This window comes from Momordica charantia (genome assembly GCF_013281855.1).
Source record: "Momordica charantia cultivar OHB3-1 chromosome 1 unlocalized genomic scaffold, Mcharantia_2.0 BLBB01000001.1, whole genome shotgun sequence".
NCBI lineage: Eukaryota > Viridiplantae > Streptophyta > Magnoliopsida > Cucurbitales > Cucurbitaceae > Momordica > Momordica charantia.
Window position 1 is genome coordinate 9,794,351 of NW_028275157.1, and position 14,451 is coordinate 9,808,801.

The 14,451-nt window shown below is 33.6% G+C and overlaps 1 protein-coding gene across 1 annotated transcript in view; it reads left to right on the forward strand.

Annotated features, from left to right (window-relative positions):
• Positions 1 to 11,991, forward strand: part of LOC111019538 (ARM repeat superfamily protein) — a 55,609-nt gene extending 43,618 nt beyond the window's left edge. Inside the window, 11 exon segments of the mRNA XM_088124925.1 lie at positions 2,378 to 2,541; positions 3,714 to 3,901; positions 7,987 to 8,035; positions 8,143 to 8,215; positions 9,217 to 9,228; positions 9,230 to 9,319; positions 9,465 to 9,561; positions 10,245 to 10,355; positions 10,425 to 10,666; positions 10,768 to 10,911; positions 11,538 to 11,991. Of these exon segments, the coding sequence (XP_087981051.1) occupies positions 2,378 to 2,541; positions 3,714 to 3,901; positions 7,987 to 8,035; positions 8,143 to 8,215; positions 9,217 to 9,228; positions 9,230 to 9,319; positions 9,465 to 9,561; positions 10,245 to 10,355; positions 10,425 to 10,666; positions 10,768 to 10,911; positions 11,538 to 11,720 (1,353 nt within the window). The 3' untranslated portion in view covers positions 11,721 to 11,991.
• The last annotated feature ends 2,460 nt before the right edge of the window (positions 11,992 to 14,451 follow it).

Genomic DNA, 14,451 nt, shown 5'->3' on the forward strand with positions numbered 1-14,451 from the left:
GTGGTCTTGGTCTATTGTTCCATTGACTTTGGAATATTATCTTGTATTTTTTTCTTTTCAGTTTGATGTTTGAAGTGTTTCCAAAATTTCACAACTTTTGTGGGTGTCAGACATTAAATAAGAAACTTGGAAAAATCGAAACATCATACTCAAATGGTTAAAGATGCTGATTCTTGCAATTTTTCTTGACATTTCAAGACATTGTTTAGTTGGTCTAAGAAACAAGTAACGCAAATTGATCATAGATGATTTAGAATAATGTCAACCCATTCGTCTGAAGAGAATTCACCAGAATCTGAGTTGTTTCAAGTTCAAGGATCGGTTAGGAATGTTTGGAAGACGACCATATGGGATTCCTAAGATACTAATAATAATGGAGTGTTGCAATTAGGAAATTCTTCACGCATTGCTAAATGGGGTTAGTGATTTAGTGTTGAGAAAACAGCTCTTCGGGGTCAAGTTGTGGCAAGTATTTATGGCACTAACCGTTTTGGTTGGAAGGTTTTAGGGAAAAAATTGGGAAGCTGTCGTAGTCCTTGGTTTAGTATTTTGGTGAAGAATTATTCCTTCCCTAGAGAAAGAAATGGCTAACGTATCCTCTTTTGGCATCACGCATGGTTGGGTAGGTTAGATTTCCCTCTCTATTTCGGGTCACCTCATCCCCTTTTTTATCGGTCCATGATGCTTGGGATCTAGCCTCGTACTCGTGGAGAATCGATGTAAGGAGAATGTTGAAAGATGAGGAATTGGAGGATTATTTAACCCTCTTGTCATGCTTACATCCGATTTCCCTCAGTGAGGAGGAAGATTTTTCGAGAGGGCTACTATTAAAGAGGCGTTACAATATCTTAGAGGGTTATCTCTCTCTCAAGAACTATGCCAAGCTCCCTTACCTTAAACTATTCCAAAAGATACCCCTTCCTCTCCCTAATTCCTCTATTTATAACCAACTCCCCCCTTAACTAATATATTAATACTATTCCCAAACTATCCCTAGGAGTACTCTCACAATTTTGTTCAAAGAAACCCCAAAGAACACGAAAGACACCTGGTTGCCACAAAAAGCGACCCTCATCCCTGAACGGAGGATAATGAAGAGCCTCCTCAACAATCTTCGGAACTATCCATAATAGATCAAAATTATCTAAAACATTGTGGTGGTGATTTGATGAGCCGAAGACAACGTTTTCAATTGGAGTGTTTTTTAATCATTTGAAGAAGTGACTTTGAAACAATTTGTCGTCTTTGTTGCCTTGTAAGCTCAATGATGAATCATTTTTCAAGAGGGATGAAATTAATGCAGTGTGATTAGGGATGATCATGCAATTTTAGTTTGAGTAGAGGCAATCTGGCTGAACCCCTGTATCAGAGCATCTTCTACCTTCTTTGGAGGATGCCAAACAAAATTGAAACTCCCGAAGATGTTAGTCCAACCTTTGCAAGTTTAGAGGTAATGGAGAAAAACGTCATTGATAGATCTAGCACTGTTTTTGCATATGTTTATTAGAAACATATACGGAGATGAATTTAGATTTGGATTCCTCTTTTGGCCCTATACATAGTATTTAAGCTTTTGTAGGCCAGAGACCGGACAAAATAAAATTGTTCTCTTGGGACTATTGTCTTCCCAGGTCAGTTTGGTTAGTTTTTTTTATCCAAATTATAACTACTGGAACTGGTCCTCTTTCTGAAGGCCAACTGATCACATCTCCAAAAAGGACTTTGGTGGCTGACTTCACCAAAAACATCCCAGACTAATCTGGAGCCCAAAAACAGAATAAGTGAGATGAGTACGGTAAATATCTTGGACTAAAACAGTTAGGTTTGCCTATTCCTCCAACTCTCTGTCCATTAGATCTCTTCTGAGCTGAAGATCCCATGCTTTGTTAGATTCAGACCAGCAATTGTAACATGGAGATTTGGAGTTTGCTATGGAGTATTTGGAAGGAAAAGAGATGCTTAGAGGACGAGAGGAGGCCCAAACATCTTCAAGAAAGTTGTGTAATCAGGATTGAGTTTGTTAGGTTATTAGGAGCACTAGGTTGTTTGATTGCCTTTATGTCAGGAAAGTTGTGCACTGATGTTGTAAAAAAGTTGTTTCCCCGAAAAAAGAAAGATGCTAGGTTGCATCATTTCTTCTGGATGTCGTTGGGATCTCTGATTTTATTTCTCCTGAATAAATGTTTTATTTTCATTTCCCAAAATGCACAAAGTTTTACTCTTCATGACTCTTTTTTCATTTTCTTTTTGCAATTATTTTTTCCTTGTTTGTATATGCAATATGTTCAAGTCTTGCTTTCTTATTTATTGTTGATAAGTCTGCATCAACTGGCAGAGAAGAAATAATGGGCTGGTTGATTGTTTTGTAATATTTCAGGTTCAAGATTGGGAGTTCTTGATAGGACCGCTGATTGATAAGATGTTTGCAGAACCATCTAATGCAATTATTGTTAGATTCCTGAGTATTATAAACGAGCACTTGGTGAAAGCTACTGATGTAGTCCTAAAGCGCATTCTGTCATATGTGAAAGGACAGAAAGAGTATGTAAACCCCTAAAAGCCTTAATTCACACCCCCTTTGTCTTCCATTTATGAAAATATAAAATCTGGTATCAATGATACGATTAAAAATCCAACTAATTTATGTCTGATTGAAATCCTTTATTTTCAAGACCCTTTGAGAAATTCCAATCTGCTCAAGTCTTGAGGTTTTCATTTTTCGTTATATTCTGCTTTTTATCTTTACGTTTTCCCCACCTTGGTGTGCGGATAAGATAGAGAAACATTTTAAAAATATTATTTGTTTTTCCAGTAGTGTAGTATGCCGAATCTTCAAACTTCTTCCACAGCTGATGCTTGTTCCAGTGGCAGTCTTTAGTTAAAATGAATTACTTTTTTTTCTATTTTATTATTATTATTTTTTTATAAACTCTTCCAAATATAATTTTAATTTTCTAGTCTTTTTCACCTTCTGGATTGTTTGAGGGTATTAAGTGACAGATTTATTCTGAAGGTCTACTCACCCCAACATCATGGACAAAAAATCTTTGGGTAGTGGGGTGTGGTGGGGGTGAGAATGGGGGGAGTTTCATCTCAAAACCAATTGGCAACAAGAGGAGTAGCCTATATATCTTATAAATCTTTGTTAGGTCCGTCATCTATCCAATGCGGGATCTTTAACATGTCTCCTCAAGATGATAGTTCTTTTAGGCTCACCAATCTTAGACCGGATACTCGTTTGAGTTTTTGCACCCTGATACCAATTTAGACATAATTAAATCACCAATGAACCCAAAAATTTAAGTTGATGGGATATGGTAAATTTAATCATTTATTAGATATCTAACAATGTTTTTAGTCCAATTTGCTTTTTCATTTTGTATTTATTTTCTAAGTAGGACTTCTTGTCCATTTCTTTTTATACAATCTCATACACACACTACCAGACACATTCTCTTATTCTTATTAAAGAAGATGAGAGATAAATATCTCAATATTTTTAAATTTAGAATGGTATGCAACATAGCTTATTTTAGATTCCATTTTGAGTGGATTTCTATTTTCAACTCTGAAACGTTGGGGATTGTATCCTTGAACTCTTGTTTCTTTTCATTTTATCAATGAAAAATCCCTTATTTTGTTAATAATATCCTAAAATATTGGAGTGTAGTTATGAAGTATTGAGTAAATTTACTATATCTTCCCGGAGTCAGGGTTAATGAAGGCTTCTACATTAGACGGAAGAGCGAAAACTACGAAGATATCTCTCTGAATGTGCACCAATCTCTGTTTCAGCGTCTTTGTCCATTACTTGTTATCAGGATGCTCCCTCTTGAAGTTTTTAATGACCTGAATTTGTCTATCATGTATGGTCAACTTCCTAACCAAGCAATTATTCGTGGTATGTTCTGTTTCTGTTCGTTCCTTTTTCTATTTCCTTATGTACTAGTTGAATTTAGTGCTACTTCATTAAGTTTTGTTGGTTTACCCCTGCATTATTTACTCATTCTATTTCCTAAAATGCCAAATACTTGTTTAAATGATTCTCACTCAAATACTGCAAAATTAGTTTATTAAGAATAAAGAGCAAGAGATCGCTCATATTCTTAGCAGGTTAGTTTTCACCCTGGTGGAAGGATTTTGGGTGGGGAAGGATAGATTCATCTCTTGCATCTCCAGCTTGTAGATGATACAATTTTTTCTACTTGGGCAGAGAGGACACCTTGGTTGACCTTAACCATATTGTGGTTCTCCAGGATCATTTCACGTCTTAAAGATTAATAGAGGTAAGAGTTTGGTCATTGTCATCAATTGTCAGTCTTGTAAGGTTAGTAGCTAGGCATCCTTAGGGGGCTGAGATATGGGTACTTTCCCAACCTCATACCTTGGTCATAACTGCAAGTGGGCTTTGTTCTGGGGAATCGTCTTTGGATAAGGTCTAAAAGAATCTCATCCTGGGAAAGGGGCATTCTTCTTTGAGAGGATCGTAACACTCCTATTCAATCTGTTTTTAGTGGAACCTCGACTTACTTTCTTGGTTTAGGATTCCTGTCTATAAGAGTTTTGGGGAGGTCCACATTGGTTAATTGGGAGGTGGTGTTGAGACTAATCCACCTTGGTGGACTACGTAAAGGCAATCTAAAATTTCACAATGAGACTTTATTACCTAAATGGTTGTAGTGTTTCCCATCAAAGTCGAATGCTCTATGGCTTAAGTTCATTGTTAGTAAGTACGGATCTCACTATTTGATTTGGATATCTAAAGGCATATCTAGGAATTTTTGGTATCACTTTCCGTGCTCCATTCTTTAAATTTGTGCATGCTTTTTGTTGGGGATGACTCAAACACATGTTTTTGGGAGGATTGGTGGGTGGTGGATGGCCCTCTTGGTATCTACAAAAATTCATTTTTATATTTATTTCATCTATTCCTTGATCGAAACAAGAGGGGATACATGTTACACCACGATTTTGAATATGAAAAGAGATTTCAATAAATTATTCTAATTAGTAAGATCTAAATGGGACCCTACCCCCCCTTTTTTCCTCTTCTGATTCGAGTGGATCCTTGTCTATACTACCTTATCTTCTTTGAGGTTGTGACTTATAACATCTATCATCTTGTATACTGGTAATTCTTATTCGCTTAATTTTGATTTTTGTCGTTCTCTTTCAAATAGGGAGTCATTGAACATAACTACTCTTTCTCTTTTTGAAGACTTCCATATTTAGTCGGGTTGTAGAGATATTTGTTTTTTGGTCCCCCAATTCACTTGAAAGGTTCTCTTGCCACTCTTTACTTCTCCTTTTGGGTAACCATCATTGCTGCCAAAAACCTTTTATTCTCCTCGTCAAGGAAGGTTCAAATGCCCAAGAAAGTTAAGATTTTTTTTTTTTCAAGCAAGTCTTGTATGGAGGAGTCAACATTATGGACCGTGTTTAGAAGCTTTTTTCCTTTGATGGGTTGCAGTGGTACATTCTTTGTATGGAGCATTCGAGGATTTGAGTCATCCTTTGGAGATGCAAATTTGCTCTCTCATTCAGAGCTCTTCCTTATAGACATTTGATGTATGTTTGGCTCGTTACAACAACTGTTATCTTATGATAGAAGAAGTTTCTCATTCGCTTTCATTATAAGTGTTGCATTCTGATGTATGTGAGTTCTTCTGTTGTTTTATGGAGTATTTTTGCTTGAGAGGGATAAAAGAAGGTTTAGAGGGTTGAGGCCTCTTGCCAAGTTTAAGGCCTCTTCCTGGGTGTGGGTGTTATGTTTTTGAGGACTTGTGTAATTATTCCATTAGTCTTTCTTTTTTGGATTTTTTTAACAAGAAACGATAATTCTCATTGATTTTGTGAAAAGAAATAAAAGTTCAAAGATACAACCTCCCAAAGAGGAGGAAAGATAAAAATCAAACAAACAAAAATGAGTTATAAAGAACTACTAATTCATGCCAACTATAGCTTAGCTCAGCAGTAATTAGCACCTGTCTCTGACCAAGAGGTCATGAGTTCGAGTGCCCCACTGCCACTTGTTGTACTCACAAAAGCAAAAAAAAAAAAAAAAGAACTACCAATTCATACAAAGATCTTGCAAAGAAAAACTAGAAAAAATCTTCGAAAGAGCACACCATTGATCTAACCGCCTCGGGATGATCAAACCCATGCTTTTGAGAGTTATCAAATACTCTTTGGTTGTATTCGAGCCAAAATTGAGAAATAATAGCATTAACCCCATTATTGAGCCAAGGAGAGGCATGAAGTGTCCCGATCTGCAACAACACCATTGAGAAGCAAGATACACAAATGGAAGAGGATAATAAGGTTTAGAGATGAATTCACAATCCCTACATCCTGGCAAAAGGAAATCTGCATGCCATTTCCCAATTTTGAAGTGAGCAAAATAATCCACCCCTTTGTGGATTATTCAAATCTGCATGTCTCTCTCTCTCTCTCTCTCTCTCTTTTTTTTGGTTTTTTGGATTGGAGTAATTTTTTATCTTCTTAGGTCTTTAGTTGTTTTGGTTCCCTTTTCAGGGCTGTCATTTTAGAAGCCTTTTTTGTATTCTTTCATTTTCCTCGATGAAAAAATAAAAATCACAAAATATTAGAACAAGGGACCACATGTCTTCTCATTGTTATTATACATCCACTTCTGGTGATTTTTCTTCTCAACTCTATTCAAAAGGATTTACATCAATGGGAAACTTAGAATCTTCCTCACCATTCTTTTTTTGATAAGAAGCATCGGGTTTCATGCACCTCAGAAGAAGGTAGAAAGAGATAGCAAGGGAAGTAAGAAATATACCAATTATGACACCTATCCAAGGAATAAGGGTTTATAGAAAACATAACTAGTTAGTATTAATATGTTTTTTGGACAAGAAACAACTGTTCATTGATATATTAAAGGAAGAAATAGAATACAAAATCCCATAGGAGTGAGAGAAAAAAGAAAAGATGAAAGCAAAATATAGGCTCGACAATGAGCAATACAATCAAAATAAGAGTGATATCAAAAGCCAACAATAGGATCACGCTAACTTCAAACAAAAAGATCCACCAAGATGTGATGGCACAAAAGAGAAGTTTTAGTGGTCTTTAACTTTGGGTTTTCCATCTTTGTCTTCTACATATAGTTCTTTGATTTTCGGGTAGAATTTGCTTGAATTTCAGCTAGCTCCGTAGCTCGAGCAGCTTGAATCTCCAACCTTCTTCTATTAAATTCTTCTAACATCAAGGCCCATTGGAAATTTTTTCACTCTTTTATATAAAGCACTCCAAGTAGAGGCTGTGATGTACAAATTTCAAGTGCTTAGACCCTATGCCAATGGTTGAAAATTCTATTGTTTTTCCCGATCGAAATAATCCACAAAGTAAAGCTTTTATTGCAGAACTTTGAAGGACTCCCTTTTCCAATTAACCCAGAGAGTATCTTGGGAAAAACTCCATATCCTGAGTAATAACTCTCCTCGATAGAGTATCTTTCTCTATTAGATATCTCCAGTTACACTTTGAAAGTATTCAAAACAATGGGAAAATGATTTGTGGTTAAACAAGGAAATCTGTTTGCATCTTTTAAGGAACCGAACCATCCTTAAGAGAAAGTTATGCATTACGGTTATGTTTTCAAATCTAGTAGATCGGCGGTTGCCATTTTATATATATGGTTGGACCTCTGTCCCTTTTGTATTTCTCTTTTCGGTTGTAACCGTGTTTATTTCCTATTTTTAAAACACCTATTGACACGCCAAGTGAAGATATGTATGAGAGAAGTTTTTCTTATTCACAAAGACTCAAATTTGCTAGAAGTAAGCAATTAATCTAAACCTATATGGAAAGGAAAAATTGCAAAAAAACATACAAGGAAACAATCTTAGCTTAGCAGAATTCCTAATTTAATTCATAATTTACAGATTCAGCTTGATTTTCTACACCAAGTATTAACTTAAAAATTGTGAAGTACTTGACCGATTTCATGGTCTGCAGATATGGACATTGTCGATCCTACATGTGTTGCAGCACTCTTACTGAACAGGTTAATTAGCCGAAGACAAATTTTTTACCCTTTTTGTTGGGGGAGGGGGGGGGGGGGGGGGGGGGGGGGGGTTAGCCATGTGCTGATGTTTCTGGCTGAATTTACAGGGCATTTTCCAGGTTTGAATTTGATGACGTACGGAAGCTGGCTGCTGAGCTGTGTGGGCGCATTCATCCCCAGGTATACCACTAAAGTTTACCTGATCTAGTTTGTTATTGAGATGTACGTTTGCCAAAATATTTTGTTTATGCTTTCTTTAATATCCTCTATTGCATGATGGTTTGGATATTAGAAAATGTAGTTCTGAAATCTGAACATCTTTATCTCTGATTCTTCACATTCTTAGTTAAAGAGTAAGCCTTGGCCTTCGCAAAAGTATGATATTATTACCTAGTCTGAACTATTCCACTTTTCATTGTAGGGTGTCATATATTTGTTAATACAGTTACCATGCAGTTGAACATTGAAGATGTCCAAGAATGAAAATAAAATAGTGACTTATTATTCTTAAAGGTAGAGTAAGTACGCTTTGAGTCAGACATGTACGTAAGGTACTTAATCTTGTTTGAAAACGGAAGTCCTATCTTTGTACAGTGGAATATAGTTAAAACCACAAATAAGGAAAGGGAAGTTTTGCCAAAAAGAAATGTTCTAAAATGAGGAAGTGAAACCTATCTACTAATGAAAAATTACAGAAAATTAAAAAAAAAAAAAGAAAAAAAAAAACAAAGAAAGTGATCTTGACAAACATGTTCAACGGAAATGTTGAATGTCTCCTGCCAATGGTGTCTTGAGTACACATTTACTTGCTATCATATTGTAAATGATTAAGCATCCATTATTTAATTATTCAGAAATCTGTTTTGCTTAATTTTACCTTTCATCTCATCATCTTTTTGGGAATATTGTGGCTTAGCACTTACCTTTTTCGTTTCTGTTTGATTATGGTTCAGCATGCTTTAAGATTCCCAAACTTAAAATATTGTGCCATTTTACATTATTCTATGGTCTCATCTCGACATAAAAGAGTCTATTTGTGTGTAACAACCATGGGTTTGAATTCACGTGGAACTATTAATATTAGTAGAGCTACATTCGATATAATGCTAACATGATGGTTTTGCTATCTAATCTATCATAACTTTGGTCCTAATTTTCCTGACGTCCTTTATTTTCTCTAGGTGCTATATCCTTTTTGTTAGCTTGATACTAGAAGATGCTGCTGGTTCTCAAAATATACCAGCAATAAAAGCCTGCCTTTTCTCGATGTGCACCTCCCTTGTGGTAATCAATTTGCTGTCAATATTCACCGTCCCTGTCATCATGCTTTGAGAGCTGTTGCATTATTTTTTGCATTAAGTTCTGTGCATAATATGATCTATTTGGAGTCTTACCAGAGCTAATGGATACAACTTCTTCTTGATTGTAGGTCAGAGGTGAGCAGAAGCTTTCACATTTTGACATGTTTGAAATCGTAAAAACCTTGGAAGTGGTTCTATCATGGCCGTCTCAGAATGGGGATGAAGGTTTGTGCCTAACAATTGACAATTTATCCCGATTTTTCTTCTTTGTAACTATACAGTAATCCTGTTCTCTTAGATGTAACCCTTTCGTGTCGTTTATTTTTTCAGTTTTTTGAAAATTAATTGGTATAAATAGTACTTAACCTTGTGTATTTCTTTGTTTTATTATTCAATATTGAAGCCAAATTTCGAGGACTTAAAAATGTAATTTTTAAAATCTAGTTTTTCTTTTGAAATTTGGCTAAGAATTGAAATGTGTTCGGAAGAAATGTGAGGAACGGTTAAGTATGAATAAACCACCATCAAACCCAAAAGCTTAATTTGATGGATTGGATAAATTTAATTCATATATGGATATCTCAACATTCCTCCGCCCCACCACTTGGGCTTAAAATTGCAACAAGATCCAACGAGTGGAAATCATGATAAATGGGGAGGACATAACAATGCAGGAGTTCGAACACAGAATCTCCTTTTTTGATATTAAGTATGAATAAATCACCACTCAACCTAAAAGTTAAGCTGATGAATTGGGTGAATTTAATTCATATATGGATATCTCAACATCAACCTACTAAAAATTACTTTGAAATTACTAAAAATTAAGGATAATTTCTCAAAACAAAGAACTAAAAACAAAATCGTTATCAAAGGAGACTTGGTTTATTTGTTTTTATTTTTAACAGTTTCCAAATCACAACATGGGTGTATTGATTGTATGGCTTTGATGATATGTGCTGAACTACAAGCTCCAAGCGGCTCCAATTTGGAGAAGATTGACATTAATCGGAAGAAAGGTGACTGATTGTTCAATGCAATGTATACCAATTCTTGTGGACTTTTGACCTTACGACCTAAATGTGCAGGGCATGCCACCTTACAAAATTCTATCCTCGGTTACGTTATCCATAAATTAATACATGGTACAAGAGAACTAGTTTCAACCTATGACTTCGGCAATGATGACAACAGATCTGACAATTCAACTCCTTTAACCTTTCGCCTCTGTATGGCAAATGTACTCATTAGTGCCTGCCAGAAGCTTTCTGATTCTCAAAAGAAACGATTTGCTCAGAAAATTCTGCCACATCTCATCGGTTTTGTTGAGGTTATTTTATTATTCAGTTACCATTAATAAGATTTTGATTGATTTTTTTGTGTTTCCAGTAACGTTTTTTGTGATTCTCATGATGGTGTCAAATGCTGTAGGCAACAAGTACAGTGGTAGATATTAGAGCTGCATGTATCGGCGTCATCTTTTCAGCCGTATACCATCTAAAGTCGGCTATTCTGCCTTATGCTAACGATATTTTCAGAGTCTCATTAAATGCTCTCAAAAAGGGGTCAGAAAAGGTATAAAATTAGACGTAAATGAGAACAAGACTGAACCCACCTTGACACTATCTGATTATCATCACCATTATCTTCTGTCTTGCAATTCAACTCAAAGTTTTTGTGAATTACTATTATAGAAATGGATATAAATATGATTGCTTTTTACCGTACAATGTCATGCAACTGTTAACCTGTTTGATGGTCAATTCTATCTAACGAACATGTGTTTTTCAGATATTTTAAATTTTTTACGTTTGCTCGTAACTCACTAAAATATTAGGGCCTTGGGGAGTTGTTTTTAAAGATTAGGATTGTTGTTTGTAATATTTAGGTTGTTTACAAGAGACCATTATTTACAAGAGTACTTGGAGTAATGACTTCAATTATTTAAAAATTGGGTTGTCCATAAAATCGAATAAAAGAAAAACAAGAGGAAAGAAAACTCCTAAAGAACAATTGCTAAGCATATTTGGTATTTCTTTGGAAGTTTTGTTTTTAAAGCAAACCTACTTCTGGAAATCACTCCAAAATAGTTCCAGCCTGCTGCTTTTATTCTGGTCATCATAATCACAACACTCATTTCTCGGGTGCTTATTTTTCATTCTATTGAGGATAGAGATTTTCTTTGTTGTTGTGTTCATCAGGAAAGGGTAGCTGGTGCTAAGCTGATGATATCTCTCATGTCAAGTGAAGATCCAATTTTGGAGTGTATTTCTGGAGGACTACTAGAAGCAAGAGATGTGCTTTCAGGTATATCTTCCATAGATCCTTCAATTGAGGTCCAACAAATTTGCCAAAAGATGCTCCAATGTTTGCTTTCTTCATGAGCCACTTTCTCATCTTCCCCACAGCTAAAACTCATTAAGAAATTTTATTGTTGTCTGATAGATGTGGAGTTCATCTTATTAATTATTTTGGAGAAGTTATTGTCAACCATGGTAATTGGTAAATGATAAGTCTTTTTGGGAAAATTTTGAGGTTAGAGGTATATGTTTAAGATGTGATTATTGTAGATTATTTTGAAATTAGCTCGGTATTTGATGTGAATTTTGTCCCCCCAAAATTCTAATATACTATATTGAATACTATTGTGGTACATATTAGCTTACTCGTGCTTAATAGGTCGATTTGGGTTCTTTGGCATGCATTTTTTCATGCTATGCTCTCACTCTAAGATACACCTACATTTTCAGAAAGTAAAACGCATCTTACGGTATTTGAATGGTTCTCTTTGCCTTGGCCTAACAAGGCTTTTTTGGCTTTGGCCTAACCATTGTACCATATTTGAATAGTTCTTTTGCCCTTGGCCTAACCATTACTTTGAGATTGTTAATCATCGTCTTTGCTTCTTTATTTACATGTATTCTCATAATTTAAAAAGACATGTAAATTATTATTTTATTTATGCAAATATTAATATGACAAATTTTCACGTGAATGAATTGAAAACACCATGGAAAAAAGAACGAAAAAGAGTGTTTGGGAGAAGAGAAGGCAATCAAAATGAAATTAACGAGAATAAGAATATTATATTTTTTTAAAGATTTTTCAGAATCGAAATAAAAAATTCATTGATGTTTACTAAAATTTTTTGGCGTCGTAATATAAATCAGATATATAACATGCATTAGAATACTATTTTTTTTTTATTTCTGAGCTTATTACATATATAATAATTGTGATAATATTATTTTTAATTAAAATAACAATAAATTTTAATTTATTTATTACTATTTGATTGATGGTAAATATTTTTTTAGGTAAAATATACTTTTTTGTTGATAGTAAATAAAAAAGTACAAATACTACATTTAAAATAAATAATCAGCAAATGCCACTTAGTATTTCAAACTTCCACATCAGTGTTATGTTAGGACCAAAAATATGTATTCAAACTTAAGTGTTGTTTGTTTTTTGGGAACGTAGATGATCGGCATTTAGAGATATCTAGAATTTTAGATGTTCGGAATTTTAGATATTCGGTATCTTCAAATAATCATGTAGGTAGATTTTTAAGGATATCCAAGAATATTTAGATAGCTACGTTTGTTTTGCACGATTTATTCTAAAAAATGTGTCAAATTTATAGAATGTTTCTAAAAATGTCTTCACAAATATTTATATAATTTATAAATTCATCTAATATAATAGATTTATTTGAATTAATTTAATATTTTTATTTTTTATATGTTATTTTGGATAACAAATTAATTAATTATTAATTTAATATAAGTTTCATTTTCTAACTTTAATAGTTTTCTAAAAGGACAATTATATAAATTATGTTATCGAAATTTATTTATCCTATAATCATATTATATTTTTTTAAGAGGAAATATATTAGGAGTATTTTGCTTTACAATTATATATTTATGGTAATAAATATTATTAATAATGAAATTCCTTGAAAATATTAAAAATAAATGGAGATATTATATAATTTAATTGTAGTTTATTTTACATGTAAATCTAATGTATAAATACTTCATAGCATAAAGTTATTTATTAGACGACGAGTATATCAATTTATTTTAATTATAAATTTAAAAATAAAAATAAAAGAATTTTTAAGGAAAAATTAAAAAAAATTGATGAAATAAAATATATGGAGAAACAAATGGAAGGCAAAAATGTAAAAAGTGGATGTACTCGACGTGGGAATCTTGAAACCCGTGTTTCAAAAGGGCATCAACAACTCGTACGATGCCTCTAGTATGGGCATTCTAGGATACTCAGACATCTCGAGATACCCAAGTATCTTACAGTACTACAAAACAAACGTGCAGATGCCCGTCTCACTAGAATCTTGGATTCCCACGAAACAAACGGCCCCTTAAAGACTAAAATTCTATTTTTAACCTGTACTCGAACTCGTTTCATTGATATTATTGAACAACGATTGTTAATATAAAATATTATTATATTTTATTGTTCTAATAATGAATTCTATTTTAACAATTTTATTGATATTTATTAATAACAACTGTAGACACCGTATTTGGTCCGACTTCATTTTAATTTTATTTTTTAATTATTTAATTTTTATTTTATTAAGTTTTATTTTGATTATTTTGGTTTAAAATACTATAAGATTATTTATTATTGGTTATAAGCTAAAGTTTAAATTAAATTAAAAAAATAGATTTTTGTTTTAAAGAATTTGATTTAATATTAAAATAAAAGAAATAAAAAGATTTGATTTTAGTTAAATAATTTTGTTTTAAATAAAAGTTTTTTTAATTAAAAAAAAATAGATTCTGTTTTGGTTAAAAATAAACATTTGTTTCTCGTCCCGTTTTTCCTTCGTCAAAACCGAACGACTTCCCTTCCCTCTTTTTCTCTGGTTTTACTTGACTCACACTATTACCGTTATTTTTTTTCTGGTATTTAAGGGGGCAATAGAGGGAACATGACAGAGGCCGAGAGTTAGAAACTCATCACTGTATCTTCTTCCCTCCATCTCTAAAACTCAATCTTTTTCCTCAATAACCACCAATTCATCTCTTCTCCTTTCTTATCCCACCATCACCACCTTTTCTCTTTCATACCCACGACCTC